Source organism: Fopius arisanus, unplaced genomic scaffold, assembly GCF_000806365.1.
Source record: "Fopius arisanus strain USDA-PBARC FA_bdor unplaced genomic scaffold, ASM80636v1 scaffold00129, whole genome shotgun sequence".
In the NCBI taxonomy this organism is placed as follows: Eukaryota; Metazoa; Arthropoda; class Insecta; order Hymenoptera; family Braconidae; genus Fopius; species Fopius arisanus.
The window spans coordinates 1-22,945 of NW_011887868.1; the positions used below are offsets into that span (position 1 = coordinate 1).

Consider the following 22,945-nt stretch of genomic DNA (forward strand, 5'->3'; position numbering starts at 1 on the left):
GGAAATATTATTTTCTTGGTTTCGAATAGACTTTTGAATTCGTTAGAATCTAATCTATCGAAACTCACTTGTGATTCATGTACGTACAATGTTGGATCATTCTAGGACTTATTTTTCTTACTTTGATAGCATCATTTCTACTGTTGGAGCAAGTAGGTGACTCTTTAAAGTCCTAGAATGATCCAACGTTGTATATTATCGTACGTACAGCAATTGTTCTAGCAGCAATTGTTCCAGCAATTGTTCTAGATTGATCCCTGAGAGTTTTCTAGAGTTCCAACCGCGTCATTTTTAATCATCCTTCTGACGATCATGATGGCATTATGCAGAGACCTTTCAGTTTCCTCCAAAAATTCTTCAGCACCTCCACGAAGTACAAAAGTGCAGGTCTCCTCAGCAGGGCAATTTTTCAGGGGGAGTACTTCTTCGGTTGCATCTCGAAGCCAGCGTATGAGAAGGTCTTCTTGAATGCAACACCAGCAACTATTTTTTCCGATAATTGTTAGCTAGCGTTTTAGCAGTTGTCAACCACTCGGCCGTATCTCAGTAATGAGCCATGTAAAATCCAGGTAAAAAAAGCATCATCAGAAGCGACGATCATCATTGTTTAAAAAAATGACAAATAAAGCTCATGAGAAATGACCGAATAAATGGTAGCGAATGTCTAAAATTTTTAATATTTTTATTAAAACAAAAATGTTACGAAATCCATTCGTGTGACATGCGAAATCATACGCTTTATGTAATAATTACATAATTGCTTGCATTATTGTACATGATTCGAATTGATTTAATAATGGAAATAATGCAGGGATTACTACAGCTTAGACCGCTGTCCCTTCCTCGGGATATTGTTGTAAGGTTTCAATAATGGATACAATGACTGACTGGCTTTGAAGGCAATTACGTCCGTTATTTTAGTAGCAGTCGTTGCACCTGGTTTCTTGTTCTCTTCTCCGTTATCCTTGATATTCTTTTCATCCCCAGCACCACCTTCTGCCGTTGAAATCACGTGGAGTGCCAATTTGCGCCTAGATGGCAATTTGTTGTAACCAATATCCTGAAAAAAATATTTTTTTTTATTCAATATTCCTGGACGTGATCATATAGATGCTAAAAGCAAATACTGGGATTAACAGAATGAAAGCCAAAAAAGGTTTTCCAACGCGAGTGAATAAATTGTATTGGGAACGCAAAAATATTTTTTTCTTTGGAAGAAATGATGAAGAATGGAAAAAAATTCTTGACACATTCTGTGATGATGGATTGGATCATTAGAAATGTATTCCATGTATTGTCATTGGATTGAATTAAAGAATTTTTTTCTGTTCAGGCGTCAATTTTATGTGCGCCTCTCTCAAGTGGTAAAACGTAATTCCGTTTTATAAACGTTAAATTCCTGAAGTTTATCCTCCTTCAAAAATATCATACACACAATTCCTCAGTAAATTACGATACATAAACTCACCTTGTTTTTCATTATTTTTTTATAACCATTCGAGTAGCTCTCGCAGCACAACTTTGATCCCAAATTTTAATGTATTTTAGGCTAAAAAGATAAAATTTAAACAAAAGATGACATTCGTCAGATAGTCCACCCGGGCCTTAACTCAAAATATTAAGATTTCTGCTTACACGACATTCAAGACAGAATATGCATATGTGGGGCCGGTCATTTTACGGTATTTCGACTTATAGTTAGGGTATATAGATGATGATCACAATTATAAATGGTTGAATTACATCATTTTATCTTATATCGGGTTTTAAACCTCTAGCTTTTCTCAGCGTCACCGCTTAAACTTAGTCGTAAAAATCCTCGCTGAAACAATAGGCATTACCGCAACATATCGACGACAAAATATCATCCAACATATTGTAGCTGATTTTGTTGAGTTGGAGATGTTCACGATATGGGTCTTCGTAATTTATGAGTTCGGAACCGTAATTTACAACATAAAAATCATAATTTACGATATTTTTGAACGTAATTTACGTGGTTTCAAGTGGTAATTTACGTTTCCAAACTCGTAATGTAGCAGATCAGAAAGCCCGTAAATTATGTTCTAAAAACCCGTATTTTAACTTCGCGACCTACCGCGCACTCCAGGCACTGAATTTGAATTTGGCGGTTCGAGTTGACCAATGAGGAATTAGTCCTACGCGTTTCGAGATATTTCGACTCGGGCGAACGAGACAATTTTCAATGGTCATTTTTCAATTATCATTTCACTTTTCCCTTTTCAACATTTTTCTAATTCTACAAATTTTTATGAAAAGGTGTTGAAAAAAGGTCACTGAAAGTCATGTTCACATCATTCAAAATATCCTCGAACTTGAAGATTTGATGTTGCTGACAAAAGATTTTCTTACAAATGTCCTTGCATTTACGATTCCAATCACAGATTTTACGTAATTAAGATGTCGTACATAACGAGAAAGGGAGAGTAAATTACGGGGTCGAAACGTGTAACACACGATATCGGTCTTCGTAATTTACTGGATCGACCTCGTAATTTACGGTATTTCCGGGCGTAATTTACGTGCTTCTAATGGTAATTTACGTTTCCAAACTCGTAATGTACTAGATCAGAAATCCCGTAAATTACGTTCCAAATCTGGTATTTTAAGTATAGTCCCTTCTGTATGTACCACTCTATATACCATATATACCACTATACGTACATATACTACTTGAGTGCAATTCACCTTCGAGAATATCGAAGCTAAATAGTTCATGTCTAACTGATATCCTGACCATTTATAAAAACGTTCTCATGAGTTCAATTCGCTGATTCACACCAATAACTGATGAGTACTGCGAAGTATCCACAGTCATGCTTCCTAGAATTTTCAATTTAAAATATATGAGGCTCACGATGTTTGAAAGTTTCTGAGAAATGCCATTCATCATGTATATCCTTCTAAAAAATGTATTCACCCTGCTCTAGCAATGACTAGACACGTTCTTCATCGCTTCTGCACATAGTTCTTGTGACAGGAGACTCCATCGCTGCTTCAGTCTACGATGTTACCAGATAGTGAATTGGAAGTAAAATCATTGCTGTTTAGTCTATTAATCGAGTGGTGAAAACTATTTTAATTAGTAAATTTTTCATTTTTAGAAGAAATTCCTCAGAGCTCAGAATATTCTACATCACGTAACCCGATCAATTGCATTCCTAGGAATGTGGCCAGTCGAAGTAACTAATCAGAGTAAAATGAGACTTATTTTGTATTTAACGTATCATACTTATCGTGTGTCGATGCAATTAATTGAACTTGCAATTATTATTGGAAATCTCGAACTTACCATTGACAATCTCACTGTCACGGGTTTCCAAATAGCTGTTATATTAAGACTGACAATCTGGAGATTTAATCCAAAGATGCGCTACACTATTGAGAAACTCAATGAAATTCATCAACGACACATGTTTAACAACGCCAGGGAAATGGATATTTTTATTAAATATAGTGAATATTCTGAGGGTATTTACAAAATTATTATGGTAACATCCGTTACGTGTTGTGTTTCGTGGTACATAACACCATTTCAGAATTATATATTTGCAAGTAAGTGGTCAGATCCATCATATTGTTATTTTCAAGTGTGATCTCCATTTTTGCATTTTTAAGAGTTGCAGAATGAAACATTTATATTTGTTTATCCATTTCGCATGCCTCCATTCGAAATTTTTTCGAGAATTGACGTGGCTTTTTTCATTCATCTTACTGATCTACCGATGGCATACATGAGTGCTTGTTATTCATTAACATATGGAATATATTTTATCATTGTTCATCACATTTGTGGTCAACTATTCATCATTAGTGACAGAATAAGAAATCTCAAGGTCGAGCTGTCGACGCGGATGACAGATTTATTTCAACCTATAATTGAGAAGCATATTGCCATAATTCGGTGAGTTCACGGAGAGAAATATTGAAGAAAAATTACGGAACATTTCACGTAATCTGTAAGCGAAGGAGTTATCCTTCCTATTCTAAAAAGGACAAACATCGAGACTATCGATATCTCGAAAGTCTGTCACGCCTATTCCTCATTGGTTCAGTCGTCTGAGGCGGCTAATTTGAATTTGGAACTCATTCAAATTAACAATTTTTCATCACGATTCTCATAATTACAGCGCGCTGTAGCGGGTGTTCGTTCTCCTCACATAAATTCTACAACCTGTTCCGTAAAAATTACTCATCCGCTCGACGCCTCACCGCTAGCCATGAGTCACCGTCAGGGGGGTACTTTTACGGAACGTTTCGTAAAAATTCATCAACATCCAAGAATTTTTATGTTCTGAGGCATAATAAGTCTTGAAGTTTTGTTCGATTTTAAAACATCCAGAAAAATTACGTGATTTTTTCGGATTTTTTCGGTGAGAGAACCCGAAAATTTACTGACAGTTCTAGATTTATTCCCCGAAAGCGATCCTCGCTGGCGGATTACGTGAGATGTTCCGTAATTTTTCTGGAATATTTCTCTCCTTGTTCTGGTGTTATATTTTCAGAATAAACTATTAGCTCATCAACAATTGAACAATACTTAAATAATGAAAGATGCTTTGTTCAGGGTGTCCAAAGCACTGGATGATTGTTCGCATACATTTCTTCTGTACGAATTATTGGATACGATTGTTGTTATTGGATTACTCACGTACTACCTGATAGCGGTAATGTCTGGTTTCAAAACACTTTCAGAACTCAAATAATTTTTTTTTTATTCATTTTCTTTTATCAAAGAAACGTATCTTCAAACCGAGATGGAGTTTGGAACTTTTTACATGGAAATGATTGAGGGGTTGCATGGAAAAATAACAGCACATTTTTACCTTTTTCTTTCATGTATTTTGGAATATTTGTAAAGCTCTTTCATGGTTAAAAAATCACTCGGCGTCAACTTATAAAATTCTAGGGAACAGGTCTGTTGAGGGACTGATTTACGATCGGTTGTACTCCGCACTCTATAGAGAAAAATACAGGAAAAATTACGTGACTGATCACGTAATCATGGGCTGAAGTGTCATTCCCTTGTTTTTTACTGGAGAACTTGGGAAAAAATGGGAGACGAACAGTAAATTTTATTATTTGCTCTGGAAAATTTACGTGACTGTCACGTAATTTCTTACGAACTTGTAAAATTTACTACAGTTCCGGTAAAAATTATTCCGAGTAACGTAAACATTATCCAGTTTCATTTAAATTTTACGTGACTTACCGTAATCTTTACGTGACCGAATTGAAAAATTCCTAGACAGCGTTGGTGGTACGACTGTTGGTCATACCCGATCGCGAATTATTGTCCAAGTTCGGATCACGTCCTCCGGCAAATTATTATTGTCGGAAGGATAAAAAAACATTACAGGTGATTTTTGAAGTTTTGATCCAATCAAATAATTTATTAATTAAATATTCTCTTCCTCAATTATTATTATTGAAAAAAAAAGTTTGGGGAAAAATTACGAAACAATTCGGCAAAATTTATGGAACTGAGTACCGTAATTTTTCTACCTCTAAAGGTGACTTTTTACCGACCGAGTGGTAAAATGTTCTGAATGATCGGCACTTTTTCCGATTTTACATTTCGCCCCACGTTGATCTTTCACACATGAATTTTTACGGAACTTTTTACGTATTCTTCCCAGTATTTTTCTCTCCGTGTAGAGCGGTTTCGTAAACATATGCTCAAATTTTCTTGAGAAAGTTTTCCCTTTACTATAGTTTGCAGTCTCTTGACAGTGGTCCGCAAATTAAGACCTGCCTTCTTCGTGTTAATAAAGAATATTTAACAATCTGTATTAAAAACCGTAAATTTTGGTTAAAGGGCGTCGAACGTTCTTAAAGTAATTTCTCTCTCATTATGATTACAATTAGATTTAGGTCTGTATTGGCGACCACTCCGATTTTTAAAGCATTTTTAAATTTCAGCATGGCAGTGCAAGCGCAGGTGCTGTCATTGTCAACTATTCATTGAGTATGTGCAACATACTGGTGCTTGTATTCATGAATTGTTATATGGGTCAGTGTCTTGAAAATGAGGTACTATTTATAATTACATTAACTTTTTTCCGTAAAAGCGATTGCGGCACGTTGCACGGGTCGTCGATTCGGTGATGCGTGAAAATTTTGCATATTATGAGAGTAATCGAAGAATTCATTTCTTTATTGAATGGAAATTTCATTGATATGTGCATGCCACCATGATTGACTCTGTCATGAAGTTTCATCCCGATACACTATTTTTTATAACTTTTCACTAAAATTTAATAAAAAATCAATAAATTTTAGTGAAAAGTTATAAAAATTGGTGTATCGGGGTGAAACTTTGTGAAAGGATAAATCATGATGTAACGGACAAACGCTATATTTTCATATCCCAATCCGATCCATAGTTTTCAATAAATCTCAGAAAAATAGGAAAAATAACAAAATTTATTTGGCCTTATTTCGTCTACTGTCTATTGTTTTGTTGAAAATAGTATTGATATTGTAATTTACAATTCCAGAGTAACAATCTGTTAGGAGTGTTCTATGACAGCAATTGGAATGATATGCCCTTGTCGCACCAGAAGGGATTTATAATTTGTATGCAATACGCCCGAAAGCCCCTGACGATGACGGCGGGGAAATTTTATAAATTTTCGTTAGAAGGTTTCACGAGCGTAAGTGTAAAAAATCCAGTGGATTGTTTTTCTTTTGAAATTTTATTATTTCGTATTTATAGATACTGAAGTCGTCAATGGCTTTTGTTTCCATGTTAAGAACAACAATTTAAAATTAACTACAAACAACAATCGTCAACAATCTATAATGAATACCAATTTTGTTACTCGAACTTGAAATGGATGTGATTTTATGATGATGTCACCATACGCTCTTGAGTAAATGATCTGGAAAATATAAAAAAATTGATGCCTCAATAGAAATTTGAAGTCGATGTGCTGTCATGACGGATTATTCTGATTGATTTTATATTAACTGTTAGAAAATAAGAAATAGGAAAAAACCCTGGGGGGTGTGAAGATGTGCAATCTGATAAATTTCTTAATAAAAATTTGAAATGTTGAATGTCCGATTAAAATGTTTAAAGGCTTTATTATATTATTTGTTGCTCTTCAGGGACGAACATGATTACGTAGATGGGGTAGAATTTTTCAATTCGGTCACGTAAAAATTACGGTACCCCACGTAAAATTTAAATGAAACTGGATAATTTTTACGTTACTCGGAATAATTTCTACCAGAACTGTAGTAAATTTTACAAGTTCGTAAAAAATTACGTGACAGTCACGTAAATTTTCCAGAGCAAATACTAAAATTTACTATTCGTCTCTCATTTTTTCCCAAATTCTCCAGTAAAAAAACAAGGAAATGACACTCCAGCCCACGATTACGTGATTAGCCACGTAATTTTTTCTGTGTTTTCCTCTCCGTGTATGAGAAGTAAAGTATTACATAGCATATAGTACATATTCTACTAGTTGAACTGTTGTTTTTCTACTGTATAGCTGTAGAGCAACTGCCAAATTTTCTATCCTAACTGACATGGTGAGCGCATGCGTGACTTCTCAGGTATTGAACAGTGCCTGCAAAATCGATTTAGGGATTGCTAATTCAAGGAAGTTTTAGAAAAACTGCCTATATAAGTAATGAAGTTTCGTCAACTTATCTGCCTATCCTGGCGCATGGAGTATCATCGTTGTTACTGCGTACGTTCCGTCCTGTTCATTTCTATGCTATAGAATCTATAGACGATAGCATAGACGATGGCATCGCGTACTAAACTACAGGTGCAGTTCCTTGAAGCACCAAACCAATGATAACAGACCTTATTTAGAGGTTTCATTGCTTTCAGGAGCGATTTGAAAGTGCTCAGAGTACATTATCCTACGTTAGCTCGCCAATAGCTCGTATTGGTTTATGGCCAATAAATGTCACAGCTAATAGTCGCGTGAAACTTATCATCTACTTGATCTATCATTGTTCCCGCACTTTATTGGAAATCATTGAACTTGTCATGGTATTTGGAAATCTTCAACAAGTCATTGAAAATCTGATGATCACAGGTACAGAGATTGCGGTGATTTTAAGAGTGACGACTTTGAGGTTCAATCCATTGAGTAAACAAATCATTACAATCGCGAATCAGCTTCGTAAACTTGAAAACTTCAACAATTCTATAGAAATGGAGATTTTTATCAAACATAGTGAGAGTGCTAAAAGTTTTCACAAGTTTATGATATGACCAGTCACTATATGTACCTTTTTATGGTGGATAACGCCATTGTTCAACTATATGGTCGCCAGTGAGTATTATTTCAAAATTACAAATCATTTACAGCGTGTATTTAAATCACCGTTCACCTATATATTTGGGTATCCTATATACTCTAACATTTGATGTAAAATTATTCATTCAATCATTTTTTAATTGTTAACGTTAATAGTGGTAATGATTCTTAAACTAATTCTTAGACCGGGATTTTTACTGTACCCGAGACTGTACCGCGCGGGTAGGAAACGATTTCTGTTAGAAGGTTACGACTTTGTAATCTCGCGCCACTTTAGGTGGACCAATAAGGAATCGTGGCTTTATGATTTCGAGATTTTCGAGATAATCGATTGTGTCAAGCGTGTCCCTTTTGAAATAGGATTGATAAGAAAAGACAGATTCAATTCGGTTTTCTCATTCAAAGTATCCGAGGTTCAATAAATATTGGACAGCTTGAATTAACTAATTTCATAACCTAATGACTAAATAAATGGGCAGTTCTGCCCAAACATCTAGACACTTTGCCGTTAAGGAACTTCAAGTTCGGGTCGTCAATCTTTTTCCGGTACGAGACCGAACGCACGTTGTGATTATAAAAATCATGAGTGAAAATGTCAATATTACATGAGTTATGAATTTAAATTAACCGCCTCAGATGCTTGAACCAATGAGGAATAAGCGTGGCCGATTTTGGAGAGGTCGATAGTCTCGATGTTTTTCCTTTCCTTATTATCCTTATTATGAAAGTAGAAACACAAAAATGAAGTTCGCCTCAGTCGAAATATCTCGAAACGCGTTGGACTAATTCCTCATTGGTCGAGTCGAGCCGCTAAATTCAAATTCGGCGCATAGAATGCGCAGTAGGTCCCGTTATTATAATCGAAGACTATAAATGCAGAATTACCATATCCTCCAGTCGTGGATTCCGCGCACTCCGGACCGGTAAAATACAAGTTGCCGATTTGCGAAATTAATAATCGAAAAACGATCGAACGAATAATTTTACAACACATTTTTCCATATTCAGGAAACATCAATCTATCAATGGAAGGTTTTTCGGTAATTTAGTAATTAGGTAATTTTAGATACCCCGTATGTTATCATTATCACCGATTTCTTACATTGTTAAATTTGCTGGTTTTATTGTAATTAATCTAGATATGTCAAATGCCACAATTTCACTGGTAGCTCCCTATCGCATGCCACCATTCGTTGACATGTCAAGAGTCAATGTGGCCATCGCAGTCTATATCTTTGAAATACCAATGTTGTATAGCGGCATTTGTTATCTAACGACATACAGCATACACTTCACTATTATCCATGATATTTGTGCTGACCTAGCCATACTTTCGTACAGAATCAAAAGTTTGAAGATGGATACAGATCCTCGTCAATCAATCCATCATTTCGTTGAGAAGCATATTAGTATAATAAAGTAAGTAACAGTAATATACAAATTTTTTTCTACTAGTTGCCAATCAAGAAATTCAGGTATATTTCAGACTATCAAAACAACTGGACGCTTGTACAAATATGTATCTGCTATTCGAGCTTTGCAATACCACTCTACTTCTTGGATTATGTACATACAGCATTATAGCGGTAACTATTCATTTTTTATAACTATTCTTTATACTGAGAGAACAAACAAAAAAACGTTTTGTTTTGGGGAACGAATTGTTGAGTTGTTATTTAGATTTGTGAAGAAAAAACTGAATTCTTTCACGACGAAAACCAAAAACTCCGAGTGGCGAGTGGCGAGTTGCTACTGGCGAGACCTAAGCTTTTCTAGTACCAAAATATTACATATGATCTGGTTTCCTCGGTTATGTTATTGGTGACCTAATTTAATCCGACACAATTTTATTTTTGATTCAGATTAGTTATGGTACTAATTAGGGAATCAATTTAGTTTCGTCGGAAAATTTACTGGAGGAGTATATGCACTGTTTAGCGATTTTTTAAAATAAATTTGGAGAACCAACAAATATGGGACATGTAAATATCACTCCACGAAAATCTATTGTGTGCATTCAGAAAAAAGAGGTTTTTCTGTAAATGTCTAGTTTAGGTCCACCAAACCATTCTGGGTGTTTTTTATTTGGTTGGATGGGTTTTCGTCACCTGATTAAGGATCTGGTCACTTTTTTATCCGGAAACAATGAGTGCGGGAGATATGACATTTAATACATCGCTCTCTGCGTTATCCAAGGTCACGGCGAGGACGTGGCGGTGTGTCGGCCCCAAAGACACCACCATGTTGGCACATTTAAAGACAATGAACATACAGAAAGAAGGATTTATCTAATAGTCCTGACGACTTCCCTAAAACTCTGAATTTTCCTCACCCGACCATCTACCATCGCTGAATTAGTTTAAGGAATTTCAGGGACAACAGAGTTCACCTCAGGACTATTTATCGATGTATTTCCCTCCTTGTTGTTTCTCTCTCTTCTTTCGTCTTGTTCTTGACGACTGAGAGGATAAGAATGGTTTTCATTCAAAGAAATTAATATTTCAATGATTTTTGTTTTTTGGTGGACCTAAACCATTTACCGGTTTTTCATTAGTGCGTTTTTACTTGCATGAAGAAATTAATATTCAAAAATTCTCAAGAGTTCCAATTCCAAGCTCATGAAACTATCTATTGATGATACAGTATAATCTTAATATAAGATACTTTAGTAACAATAGCAGCTTAGCATCTTCAATCGTTATTGGAACATTTTTGGAGGAATATTTGATTGAGTGATATTACAGAATATCGCCGCAAACGAAATGGAGATCGTATTGAATTATGTAGTATACGTGGTCAATGTTTTAATCTTCGTGTTCATTAACTGTCACATGGGCCAATGTCTCAACGATCAGGTAAGTTACGCAGCCATTAAATTTAGCATTTCTTAAAAGTTATTTTTTCAGTCTATGATACTCTTCACCACTTTGTCTGAATTTGAATGGTTTAATCTGCCCCTTGCATTTCGCAAATTCTCAATAATTTGTATGTTACAAGCACAGAATCCATTACAAATGACAGCTGGACATTTCTACCAATTCTCATTGTACAGTTTTACACAGGTAAAATTGCGAATGTTTGTCTGATCATTTTTTTTTGTATTCATCAACTTTCGCTTCTACCCATATAGATTCTGAAAACATCGATGGCCTACGCTTCAATGTTGAGAACTATTGTTTGATGGAAAATGTTGGGCCATATCCTTCAATAGAATAGTCGAATTGTATTCTAGTAATAAAAATTAACGATGCTTATAATTGTTGTTGGGCAAACAAAAAAATTGAATGTCCCTGCAATCTCATCTAACCCTTCACCGGTATAGCAGATCCCTTTCGCTATTATCAAAGAACAAATGTTTGGAAATTATGAAGAACTTAAGATGCAATAGTTGATAATAAAACCTTCTTTGTAACTCACCGCAATATTTGCAACGAATCAATATCCGTCTCTTCAGGATAGACCAAGATAATTGCGTGAGAATTGTTCATTATTCTGTTGATCGAAATGTGCAATCAAATTCATCTCCACTCTGTATACACTTATAATTAACGAGATCTACTGCGCACGAATTCGAATTTCGACTTTGGATTCGAGTTGACCAATAAGGAATCAGTCTTACGAGTTTCGACTCAGGCGAACTTCATTTACGTATCTCTGCTTTCATGATAAGGACTGAAGTGCTGTCAAAAGATCTGTGTTCATGCGCATGACGATTTTTCTGCCGATCCTCGAAACAAGTTTTCGAACTGCAATTACCGATTATTAATGCAACAGAACGCATATGCATGGTCTATGGACTTTCAGCAACTACCATGCCGAAAGCGCCGTGAAACTAGAGGGAATCCCGGCGCTGCCTATATTGATATCTCTGCTACCGCCGTTGACATACACCTGACAATGTTACTGGACGTTGAGCTCGAGGTGAAGTTCTATTTCTGTTATTCTGTACTTACAAATAGAAGAAAAGGGATGGAAATAAGTTTGATAATTTTATAGTAGATTCACATCGACGATTTTCCCCAGTTTTTGTCTACAGGGTTCAGAGTATTTTTATAATATATTTATAATATTTTTTGAAATAATCGAGGGAAACACGTATAAATAGTGACGGTCAAATTGGCTAGCTGTTAACAATTTTTAAGTGTTGATGAGAATTAATAATTATTGCACATGGTAGGGTTTAGTCGCCCAGAAATACCTCAGCACCCCTTTCTTCTCCGTTGACACGATGAGTGAGTGATTTAATCGAGGGGTCATTCATTGTCACATATCATGACACAATGATTTGTTATTTCATGTGATTTGAAGTGATTTCAATGATTTCAAATGATTGCAAGTGATTTTGTATGAAGTTGTATGAAGTATTTTGTACGTAATAGAACATATTTCAGTGTGTCGGCAAAAATTATCGTACCGTATGATGAAATTTGTCAACTGGTAAGTAACTTATATCGCCATTCGAAAAAACATTAACTAAGTTTGAGGTACGTTTTTTTAAACGAGTAGACAATTTTTACTCAACACATTCGACACATTTTTATTATGATTAACTTAGTAACAATTATCTATTTGTTCGACCAAAATTACCAAAAATTCAGGTACTTCTACTCAAACCGTTGACAACTTTTATTAAGCAGTCGAAAAAGTTAAATGTGTATTACTCCTCTCCCTCGTAACTTTATATTGAATTACATCCTACCCGATAGTTTTTGCCCTCCTGATTACGAATCTGACAAGTGTATGTTGATGAGACAAATAGTTTCCTCCATACGTTGAAATTTGTATACCATTCTTTGCATTACCCAGGGCTACGGCGAGTGCCCCCATAGTAATTTCATGCCTCCTCCGATGGAAGGGCCGCTCCTGGGTGTTGCACATATTTATTTATCCGCCATCTCAGACGTACTGGCTCATTGGAGACTTGAATTATCGTTCGATATAATCCCTGACCCGTTGTTGTCCAATCCTTCGGATAAACATGAGGATTAGTCGGTATTTAATTTCATTTAATTTCTTGGGGGGATTGTTCTACACATTTATCATAATTTTCTTGACAATTTCTCTCTGGGTACTAGTATCATATTTCATATTTTAGGAAAGATTGGTCAAGGTGCAAAGCATTATACATCATGTAAGTCGGCCTGTCGCATTAATGGGTATGTGTATATTTCATGTTTTAGGAAAGATTGGTAAAGGCGCAAAGCATTTTACATCATGTAAGTCGGCCTGTCGCATTAATGGGTATGTGGCCAGTGAATATCACCGTTGGTAATCGTATAACATTAATTCTGTATTACATCTATCATATTTATCGTATTGGAATGGAATGCATGGAGTTTGTCATGGTTTTTGGAGATATTGAACTCGTTATTGCCAATATTACAATGACGGGAGTACAAATAGCCATCATGGTGAGATTAACGCTATATAGATTTTCTTCAAATATGCGTAAAGTAATCGATGCATTGAGTGATTTGTATCAGCGTGATAAGTTTCAAGACAGCAATGAAATTGAAATATTCCTCAAATATAGCGAACGCTCTCACAGATGTTACAGAATGATAGTATGGCCAGCTGTCATTGCTTGTTTCTCGTGGTACCTAACACCTCTTCAAACTTACATCCTTGCTAGTAAGTAACATTCATAAAGACAATATCACTCCGTTTTTTTGTAGTTCTTGATTCGTCTATCATTGCTTGTTTCTAATGTTGTAATTTTTGTCGAGTGCCTATCAACAATTCATTGAATTCATTGAATCTTCCATATAATATTGGGTAATGGTTTAGTAGATTCGCACGTGCTGGACCTAGGTGAATACATCCCATGATATTCATCCTGGAAATCTCTCCCCAAACATGTTAATCCCCAGTAAGTTTATTCCATAAAAATAATTAGGAAAGAGCGAAATTAGCAGGTATTATCTTGTACTGATAATGAAAAGAGTGATTTCGTGATAATCACTATTTCTGTAGAATCCATATGGACCCATCTCAACGTCGCGGTACCTAGACTAACTCGCACGCAAAGTCTCGCCACGATGTGTATGTGACATTGAATTTTCCGTCCACTATATAAAAATGATTGCTGTATGAAGGACGGCGGTGCTCGATATATACAAGATAGGTGAAATGAATAAATGGTTAGGAGCCGGATAACTCAGTTGGGAGAGCACCCGATGCATAATCAGAAGGTCCCGGGTTCAAATCCCGGTCTGGACTATCCATTTTTTCAGTAATTTTTCTTGTAAAATTTAAATCGAGAATTATCCTGTTCCCCTTCCTACCGAATCCAAATCCTATCCAATGACTCCATTAACATCACAAAAATGTGGAACGCTTTAAAAACTTCCCCTCTTCCATGTTATTTAGCGAAACGGTAAATGTCTAGTTCAGGTCCACCAAGCCATTCTGGATGTTTTATATTTGATTGGATGGCTTTCCGTCACTTAAATAAGGATCTGGTCACCTTTTTATCCGGAAACAATTGGTAAAGGAGACATGACATTTAATACACCACTCTCTGCGTTATCCAGGGCCACGGCAAAATTGTGAATTCCCACTAGGGCTAGAATCAGACAAAATGCTCAATGCGAATCTACTAGAAAAAATTACCCAATATCTTTTAATGAATCTATTCAAAATAGCTATAACTTGTTATATAATAAAAACTACGTTCAATCCAATTTTACTAATGAATAACATGATTGTTTTGAAGAAATGCAAAACAGAACATTTACGTATGAAGCTCCTTGGCGAATGCCACCACTTAAAGCCATGGAAAGACCCGAAGTGGTGGTATTCATTCATATAATCGAACTACCAATGGTGTATATATCTTTATGTTATTTGACATCATATTCGATATATTTTACGATGGTGAATTATATCCGCTGCCAATTCGGTATTATCAGCTATCAAGTTAGGAATTTCAAAGTGCAGAAGATCGCTGATTTTAAGAAACAATTTAGGATCATTGTTGACAGTCATAACGCAATACTACGGTAAGAGAAATATCATGTTGCTCATGGAAACGGATAATCATGGGGCATATCCTTTGTCTACAGTATAGCCAAATCATTGAATCAGACGTCCAATATTTTCCTCCTATATGAACTTCTTGCTGTGTCTCTTACTATCGCTTTACTCACATACAACATAATGGTGGTAATACATTTATAAAGATTATTTATTAATATGAAGCTAGGAATTTTCCATCTTATCGGATTTTTTTTTCCTACAACATGTTTCAGAAAGGAGTGCTTCAAAGAGTGGGGATGCTCTCATAAACTATGGAATGTATATTTTCAACATGTTAACAATTATGTTCGCTAATTGCTACATGGGCCAGTGCTTGCAAGATGAGGTTTGTTGGGAAATTATTTATTTTATTAAGAGAAGAGGGTATGACAGAACTAGTTTTTTTTTGTTATCAACTGACAGCCTTCTTAGTCCTACGTGTTCCAGTCCACGAAATGATACGATTGAGTTTTTAATTATCTCCTTAGGGTGATATTTAGCGAGATTTTTTTTTCTATTGGGATTATATATTTTTTGATATCATATATTGTTAAAATAATGGAAATTCCTAGCCCACGTCAAAATTTAAATGGCGAGCTGGTACCATTATCTCCCCAGATACTCTAGAGCCTATAAACTGTTCAGCTTCATCTTCTAACGGACAATTAAAGCAATAGTATTTTTCACGCCTAGGACGGAAAAAGTAAATGTAACGAATGCGGGTTTATAAAGCGCATGAGTCAGAATGACTTTTTTCACCGATGCTATTTTCTTTCATTTTAATATTTTTCATTTTAAACTTTGTTTTCAAATTTTATCCATCCATCTATCTACGGATACGCTTTCTTCCCCTCGAAGTGAAAAACAATTGTATTATTGTAGGCTCTGAAGCTGTGTGATGCATTTTATGAACGTGATTGGGCTGATCTACCACTTCCATACCAAAGAGCATTAATAATATGCATAATACATGCTCAAACGCAAAAGTGCGAAATTAAAGCGGGGAAGTTCTACAAATTCTCTTTAAGTGCTTACACAAATGTTAGAATTACAATTTCTTTCATGATCATTACTTCTAAAATGACTCTTGACAATATGTTACAGATATTAAAATCAGTCATGGGTTTCTATTCGATGCTTAGGGCAACGACTTGAACTCTGGATTTTCAGGTTTCTTGATACAATAATACACGGATATGAACTGCTGATTATAATTTAGTAATAAATATTGTTATCCCTAACGTTTCGTTTCAATGTAATGCAAAAATGTGAAACTATTTCGAAAATACAACCGATATTTTTTCACAAATTTAGGGTTATGAATTGTTTAAATAATTACCAGAATATAAGGAGGCGCCATTGCAAAAATTTTAGAGGTGAGAACGCAATTAGCGAAGGGCAGCCCGTAATATCTTGTATGAACAGTCAATTGTAGTAAATTCGAATTGAAGCGGATTCGAGTTGAATCGAACCGCGAAATTCAAATTCGGCGTACGGAGGGCGCAGTAGGTCTCATCCTTATTATTATTATTATGAAAGTAGAGATACAAAAATGAAGTTCGCCAGAGTCGAAATATCTCGAAACCCGTAGGACTAATTTCTCATTGGTCGAGTCGAACCGCCAAATTCGAATTCGGATAAATAAATGGATCAAGTTGTCATCAACTCGTAATAGAGTGGTTAGATCATTCGATTGCGTGATCGAATTATTCACTTACCCACGATTGCTTGACCATCGCTCGATGAGTAATTTTTGTTCGACCAATGATCAACCGTCGATGGTTTGACCATCGAGTGACCTGTTAGGCAATATCTCGGCTTCAGCACAGCATCTTGTGAGGATGTCCAATGTCTCACGTTCCATCAAGACTCACTCCATTTCTGTGTAAATCTATCAAGACATTTTATGCTCACGTATAAAGACATTCGTTCTTTATTGAGCCTTAATTAAAAGTCAAAAATAAAAATACATAACTTTTTATATATTTTTTTTATTAAAATCCATTCAACAACGGCGAAGCAAAATACATACAGCTTAATTTCTCTACGACAATTACTTCGAAATATGTTTTGTTCTTTAACTTTAATAAATATATGAACTATGCATACCAAAAATTCTTAAGATTAGGCACTATTATCAATGGCGGACACTCATGCAGCCCTAGTAAGTCTATCCACGTTCTACGTGTACAGATTATCTCCAAAACATTAACTTTCCGGACTTTCTTCCAGGTTGTAAACATTCTTTTCATCCGATGTTTCTGGTTTTATTAATGTTGCCCAAGTACTTGAAAACGTTAACCATTAAAATTTAATTTTTCGTTCATTTTTTAATATCAGTTTCTATAATTATAAAATTAGTTTGATGTTTTCAACGTATCGGATAGTAATTTATCACGTGTTCTTAATCAAATTATATTTAAATTCTGATTTTTGTTGTTGAGTATCGTAGTTCATCTTTACGGCACTTATTGTCGAATCAGAAATCGTATCTATGTACAAAATCCATAGCAACATTTTCTTTTCTTTCACATTATTTATAAACTAGAGATAAAATTGCCTACATTCTTTAGCTCGACAAAATTCGCAATCTACTTGATTAAAAAAAACAATTATGAACATAAATGAACTTGATTCCCTCATACTTATTATTTTGCAGATAGCAATATTCACGGATCTAATCAGTTCGGAGAGAAGTGCACGTTCAGTTTCTTAGAGCATTTCTACTCATAAAATATCTGCCAAACAATTTGCAAAATTCTTATTCAAAAATCTCTTTATCTCTATTGAATAATTTAAATTTTGTAACTTGATAAAATTTGTTAACAAATACAAAATAAGTCGATTTAGATTGTGAAATTTTGGAGAGCATGAAATCACAAGAATAGAGAAGAGAACAAATTGATAACTGCCATAACATTAATCATGACATTACCACACAGCACACTTGTCTCTTGGGTTCATCTTAGAGCCAACGGGACATTTGAAGTCTTTAGCGAATTCTGGCATATTGGAAAGTGGTCCTAAGACACGGAATTCACCGGGACTGTGGAATCCAGTGGTGATACGAAGCTTGAGTGCTTCAGGTCGGTAAATCGAGCACCAAGTATTAGCCGCACTTATCCAAAACAGCTGTTTAGGGCTATATGGGAGTCCCGGAAGTGGTTGTTCTTGACCATTGCGTTTTATCCAGTCATTGTAAGCTAAATAGGCTTCCTTGATTCCTCCATTGTCTGCTATGTTCTCACCTTGAGTATTTATTCCATTCAACTGCAAGTTGCAAAAAATTGTGACTTAATGTCCACATGTACAATCAACCGAACATAATCTTTGGTTTGAATTTTATCATATCAGTGTAAAATATTCCTAAATTTGGTTCAGGTCAAATTGTCTTGCGGAAACCAGGTCAATGGTTATGGTTATGGTTAAAATACGGATAGGCATTTGCTGCCCTCTTGTCACCGAACCCCTTCTGGGCTATTGTGGCTCCGTTTTCCTTCTAAAACCAGGTCTATGTTTATTTAAAAAAAAACTAGGATAAAAAATCAGATGGATTGTTGTAGATGGCAGATCGGGATATTGACTTCAGGGAATCTGCCAAATTTACAGAAATAATTTTTAGACTGTGTGTGATATGTTACTTTATGTTACGAGGTTAGGACCGTCAGTGATATAAAGTAACCTATAGCACACGGTCTGAAAGGATCCTAATTACGACTATACTAAAGTCAGCATAAGTTTTTATGCCATCGGTGCCCGTAATCGCGCGATTCTAACCTCGCTTCGCTCGGTTAAATCGCGGATTCCGGGCGCGATGACATAAAATTTTGTATGAAACGCGTGCGTAATATATTTTTCGACTCGTGGGATTGTAAAACTCGCCTTCGGCTCGTGTTACAAACCCCCCACGAGTCAAAAAATATATTACGCACGTGTTGCATAATATACTATTACTTCTCTGGGTACCCCCACTCCACGTAGTTACCACTTGTAACCATGTCCCCCACTCCTAAAATCAATGTTAAAACTTATGCTGACTTCAGTATAGCCTCCGAATCCGCTCGATCAGTCCAATAGTTTCCGAGAAAAAGCCATTTCTTTTTCAAATGTTTTTTGTAATTATCTACAAAACTAGTCGGCCGATTGAACTTTTTTTTCAAAATGTTGGTCGCGATAGCCTTAATTAAAATAAATTAATTAGACAGGCGTCAGTATAACGTTTCCAAGATGTTTCCAAATTTCTATTTTTTTCAATATATCGTTAGACGCGCTCTAGCCTCCGCAAAAATGGAGATGTCAACTTGAAATTTTGACACGATTCTCGTCTTATGATAAACAGAAAGAAATAGTCTACAAAAATTACGTGTCTTTTCCATAATGCCGAAGCGAAATGTGGTTGTAGGAAATTTTACGGTAATGTTACGTAATTTCTATCTTAAGTCACGGAGTTTTTCTGTGGCGTTCCGTAATTTTTATCTGAATTATCTGTGAAAAATTACCATACCGTCACTTAAATTTCTCGAGTCAATTCCGTAATCGGTAAACGAACTGCAAGTTCCGTAATTTTCGCTAAATATTTTCCTCCGTGTAGGGATGGTTTATATTTATATTTAGTTCTCGGTTCGATTGGCCCAGTAATTCCGGAGATATTCGATTTTTTGTGCCAACCAATTAGGTCTCATATTTAAAAATGAATAATATTAACTTTTATTGATCAATCATGAATGAACTTATGTTGATGTTGAATAGAATGGTTACGAATCCATTCAGAAGTTTACCAGTCAGGAGAAAGGAAGTTTGCCAATGAAATTGGTAGAAATAAAAGATTTTTAAAAATTAGAAAAAAAAAGAATGCATCTCAAATGACGGCCCAAGTATCCTCTGCCAAATAGGCTCTGTCAATTGCTTGTCATAATCATTGAAGTTTTCCGAAACAAAATTTGAAACCTAAATTTAAAAAAGAAATATTTTATAACAACAAGATAAAATTCAAACCAAAGATTCCGTTCGAGGGATAATACACGCAAGTTTCAATGTAATTATTTCTAGTTTCTTAATACTTCTCAGACTTATCGAAAAATGAATCATTCCCCCGGAAATCAATAAATTGACTTCTTCAAGCAGCAAACGCTCTTTATAGAAATGTCCGATTTTTTATGTCCCTTCCCATTTGAATTAATCACCTGCTACAATCAATTTGACAAATTAATTTACTCACGTTCAAACCAACTTCTTCGACCGAATAATTTCCGTACTGATTGATTATGCATTCAGCCTTGGCTAGGTATTTCTCTTTGGTAGAAGGCGCCCACCAGTCGACTAAATTTCCCTCTTTATCAAACTGTCGTCCTTGATCATCGAATCCATGGGTAATCTCGTGACCAATGACGAAACCAATGGCACCGTAGTTCATGTACCTTGGACGGTCATTGCTATAGAATGAGTCCTGAAGAATACCAGCGGGGAACTCTGATGATTTTACCGAAAAAATACATTGGAAACATGTAATTATAAGTAATGATGAAAATAAACTCTAAAGACTAAAGTCAGTGAAATCAAGAATAAAATTTTGTTTTCCTTGCGGTGCTATTGTCTCTATCTTCTCTTTTTTCATGTTTTTTTTGTAAATTTGGGAAACCCTGGATCAGATGGACGTGAGAAAATATAACATTTTTCCGTTTTACCATTATTCAATGACTCACAAATTTCCAGAGCGTCTATTTTTCTACATTTTTGGTTAAATTCTGTTAATTTTTGCGAAAGTTTATTGAGAACATTCGAAAGTTCTTCAACGATTTCTCAGAAAATTGTAACGAGAAACTTGAAAAATGAGGCGGTATTAATACAAATAACATGCAATAACTCCTCAACAGGAATTTAATACTTTTATCGGTCCCTAAGGTGCAAATAGACTGGAGAGTGCCCCGAATTTATATGAACAATAAAAGTCATAACTTCAAAAGGTAAGGGAAGGAAAAGCTTTTCTAAATGTACCCAAACATAAAAAATTACCAAATCTATCTCTTGAAGGGATCAATTGACCTAATGTAATCAGATTCCGAGACAATATGAAACATTTCCTACAAGATAAGTATAAAAAAAGAAATAAACATATGCCTCAGGTTTCAGAAGCTAATTTACAGGTGCTAGAATACTTAATCACCACTATTGATTTTCGTTTCATCACTGACAACGAGATAAACATAAATAAAATCTCAATGCATTCATAGAAGATTTATGCTGAACTTCAATCATTAAGTCAACTAAAAATGAATTACTCACGTATACTATTCTCAATTGAAGAATAGAATGCATTAACGACTGCAGGTCTTCCATGTGTCACCCAGTCACTCTTATTAACCGGTTTTCTCAATTTACTGAATGAATACTCAGTTCCAAATAACGTGAGATTGAGAATTCCCTGAAGATAATTCTCATCACTGAGCTCCAAGTCCTGATAGAACTCTTCGAGTTTACTATCATCAAGAAGCTCATCAGGATAAGCAATATGACTAGTCATGGATGCAGCCTTCTCCAGCGCGCTCTTGCGGGTTTCTTCGTCCATCCAGTCGATCTTCTCCAGAATATAATTAAACTGCTTCTTAATGTCGTTGACCATCTCGATGGCATTCTTCTTGGCTTCCTCATTGAAATACTTGCGAATATACTGAGCTCCAACACTTATAGAGAGACTTCCTCCAACCAAATCAACACATTCCTTCCACCTGGATTCTCTTTCGGTCCTTCCACTGAGGGCAGTCGAGTACTGGAGCTGTCGTTTTCTAATTTCATCATTCGCATAGCTAACAGATGCTGCTGTTGCTCGCCACATTACGTAATTCGCTTGAATTCTCTTTGGAGTTTCTCTCATGAGTTTTTCGAGGCTTGAGATGAAGCTTGGAACATTTACGATGGCGATTTCATTATCGTCGACTTGGAGAGATGGTGGGAGCAGACGGTTGAAGTATTCTTTCCATGGAATGCTAGGGTATGTCTTGGAAAGCTCGGCGACTGTCATGGGATTGTACAGAAGTGTGGCATTACGACGTTTCTCGTTGGGTAGAGATATCTGAAAATATTAATAATGGCAGAATATAAATTCAAGTACAATTACATCCCCCAAACTAATTGATTCCTTCTAAAAAGGTGCCCAGATTCTTAATTAGTCGACAAAAACCCATCCACTCAAAAATACAACATCCAAAATGATTTGGTGGATCCAAACTAGACATTTATAGAAAAATTAAATATGATCTTAAATGATTGATAAAAAAATTTATTAAAAAACTTGTCCACACTTGTATACCTCCTTTCGGGGTTTTACATTTTCCACCCCCAGTTCCCCCTGTACCGAAATTACGCCGAGGGCCGAAGGGAAAACCTCATGGGAAAAAACCTTGGCCAGGTACAGTCGTCTCTTTCGGGACTACCCGCTCGTACGATGAAAACCTGTGCAAGTTAGAGCGAATTCTATCTCTTTTAAAAAAAAAGCATGTAACGTTTTTTGTCAGCTTTTTTTGGCGCTATGCATATCAAAATATATCTATATAATATGATATATATATATATAATACATACATATATAAATAATATATATAATATATAATATATATAATAATATA

At 35.5% G+C, this 22,945-nt stretch overlaps 7 protein-coding genes across 8 annotated transcripts in view; 5 read left to right on the forward strand and 2 right to left on the reverse strand.

The window, feature by feature from the left end:
- Positions 1–728: 728 nt before the first annotated feature.
- On the reverse strand, positions 729–1,496 carry LOC105271927 (insulin-degrading enzyme-like). The gene is made up of 2 exons (XM_011313755.1): positions 1,469–1,496; positions 729–1,060 (listed from the first exon to the last, which is right to left on the reverse strand). Exons 1-2 carry the CDS (start codon positions 1,478–1,480, stop codon positions 818–820), a joined length of 255 nt encoding a protein of 84 aa, XP_011312057.1. The 5' UTR covers positions 1,481–1,496; the 3' UTR covers positions 729–817.
- Positions 1,497–3,004: 1,508 nt separating this feature from the next.
- Positions 3,005–3,627, forward strand: LOC105271928 (uncharacterized). The gene is made up of 2 exons (XM_011313756.1): positions 3,005–3,052; positions 3,126–3,627. Exons 1-2 carry the CDS (start codon positions 3,029–3,031, stop codon positions 3,615–3,617), a joined length of 516 nt encoding a protein of 171 aa, XP_011312058.1. The 5' UTR covers positions 3,005–3,028; the 3' UTR covers positions 3,618–3,627.
- A 130-nt stretch (positions 3,628–3,757) lies between these two features.
- On the forward strand, positions 3,758–7,027 carry LOC105271929 (odorant receptor 94b-like). Its single transcript, XM_011313757.1, has 5 exons — positions 3,758–3,925; positions 4,589–4,688; positions 5,944–6,054; positions 6,522–6,677; positions 6,740–7,027. The coding sequence occupies exons 1-5, from the start codon at positions 3,876–3,878 to the stop codon at positions 6,788–6,790; spliced, it is 468 nt and encodes a 155-aa protein (XP_011312059.1). The 5' UTR covers positions 3,758–3,875; the 3' UTR covers positions 6,791–7,027.
- Positions 7,028–7,732: 705 nt separating this feature from the next.
- Positions 7,733–8,315, forward strand: LOC105271932 (uncharacterized). The gene is made up of 2 exons (XM_011313760.1): positions 7,733–7,805; positions 7,871–8,315. The coding sequence occupies exons 1-2, from the start codon at positions 7,782–7,784 to the stop codon at positions 8,258–8,260; spliced, it is 414 nt and encodes a 137-aa protein (XP_011312062.1). The 5' UTR covers positions 7,733–7,781; the 3' UTR covers positions 8,261–8,315.
- Positions 8,316–9,637: 1,322 nt separating this feature from the next.
- On the forward strand, positions 9,638–11,602 carry LOC105271931 (odorant receptor 49b-like). The gene is made up of 5 exons (XM_011313759.1): positions 9,638–9,725; positions 9,782–9,892; positions 11,051–11,161; positions 11,213–11,368; positions 11,437–11,602. Exons 2-5 carry the CDS (start codon positions 9,824–9,826, stop codon positions 11,485–11,487), a joined length of 387 nt encoding a protein of 128 aa, XP_011312061.1. The 5' UTR covers positions 9,638–9,725; positions 9,782–9,823; the 3' UTR covers positions 11,488–11,602.
- Positions 11,603–12,150: 548 nt separating this feature from the next.
- On the forward strand, positions 12,151–16,519 carry LOC105271930 (odorant receptor 33b-like). The gene is made up of 5 exons (XM_011313758.1): positions 12,151–12,227; positions 13,487–13,547; positions 15,557–15,669; positions 16,206–16,364; positions 16,428–16,519. The coding sequence occupies exons 1-5, from the start codon at positions 12,204–12,206 to the stop codon at positions 16,476–16,478; spliced, it is 408 nt and encodes a 135-aa protein (XP_011312060.1). The 5' UTR covers positions 12,151–12,203; the 3' UTR covers positions 16,479–16,519.
- A 1,062-nt stretch (positions 16,520–17,581) lies between these two features.
- Positions 17,582–22,945, reverse strand: part of Nep2 (Neprilysin 2) — a 31,074-nt gene continuing 25,710 nt past the window's right edge. For both annotated transcript variants that reach the window (XM_011313762.1, XM_011313761.1), the window contains exons 7-9: positions 21,606–22,392; positions 20,542–20,792; positions 17,582–18,593 (exon numbers count right to left, since the gene is read on the reverse strand). In XM_011313762.1, coding sequence (XP_011312064.1) covers positions 18,255–18,593; positions 20,542–20,792; positions 21,606–22,392 — 1,377 coding nt within the window. In that variant the 3' untranslated portion in view covers positions 17,582–18,254. The remainder of the gene's footprint in view (positions 18,594–20,541; positions 20,793–21,605; positions 22,393–22,945) is intronic.

Bases quoted from the DNA above. Each gene is read 5' to 3' on its own strand.
- LOC105271928 (XM_011313756.1), top strand. From the start codon at position 3,029: ATGTTACCAGATAGTGAATTGGAA. The intron at 3,053-3,125 runs GTAAAATCATTG...TTTCATTTTTAG, and splicing joins TACCAGATAGTGAATTGGAA to AAGAAATTCCTCAGAGCTCA.
- LOC105271929 (XM_011313757.1), top strand. From the start codon at position 3,876: ATGACAGATTTATTTCAACCTATAATTGAGAAGCATATTGCCATAATT. The intron at 4,689-5,943 runs GTAATGTCTGGT...TTTAAATTTCAG, and splicing joins TCACGTACTACCTGATAGCG to CATGGCAGTGCAAGCGCAGG. The intron at 6,678-6,739 runs GTAAGTGTAAAA...TCGTATTTATAG, and splicing joins CGTTAGAAGGTTTCACGAGC to ATACTGAAGTCGTCAATGGC.
- LOC105271932 (XM_011313760.1), top strand. From the start codon at position 7,782: ATGGCATCGCGTACTAAACTACAG. The intron at 7,806-7,870 runs GTGCAGTTCCTT...CATTGCTTTCAG, and splicing joins CATCGCGTACTAAACTACAG to GAGCGATTTGAAAGTGCTCA.
- LOC105271931 (XM_011313759.1), top strand. From the start codon at position 9,824: ATGTATCTGCTATTCGAGCTTTGCAATACCACTCTACTTCTTGGATTA. The intron at 9,893-11,050 runs GTAACTATTCAT...GTGATATTACAG, and splicing joins GTACATACAGCATTATAGCG to AATATCGCCGCAAACGAAAT. The intron at 11,369-11,436 runs GTAAAATTGCGA...CTACCCATATAG, and splicing joins CATTGTACAGTTTTACACAG to ATTCTGAAAACATCGATGGC.
- LOC105271930 (XM_011313758.1), top strand. From the start codon at position 12,204: ATGTTACTGGACGTTGAGCTCGAG. The intron at 13,548-15,556 runs GTATGTGGCCAG...AACATGTTTCAG, and splicing joins TCGGCCTGTCGCATTAATGG to AAAGGAGTGCTTCAAAGAGT. The intron at 16,365-16,427 runs GTTAGAATTACA...AATATGTTACAG, and splicing joins CTTTAAGTGCTTACACAAAT to ATATTAAAATCAGTCATGGG.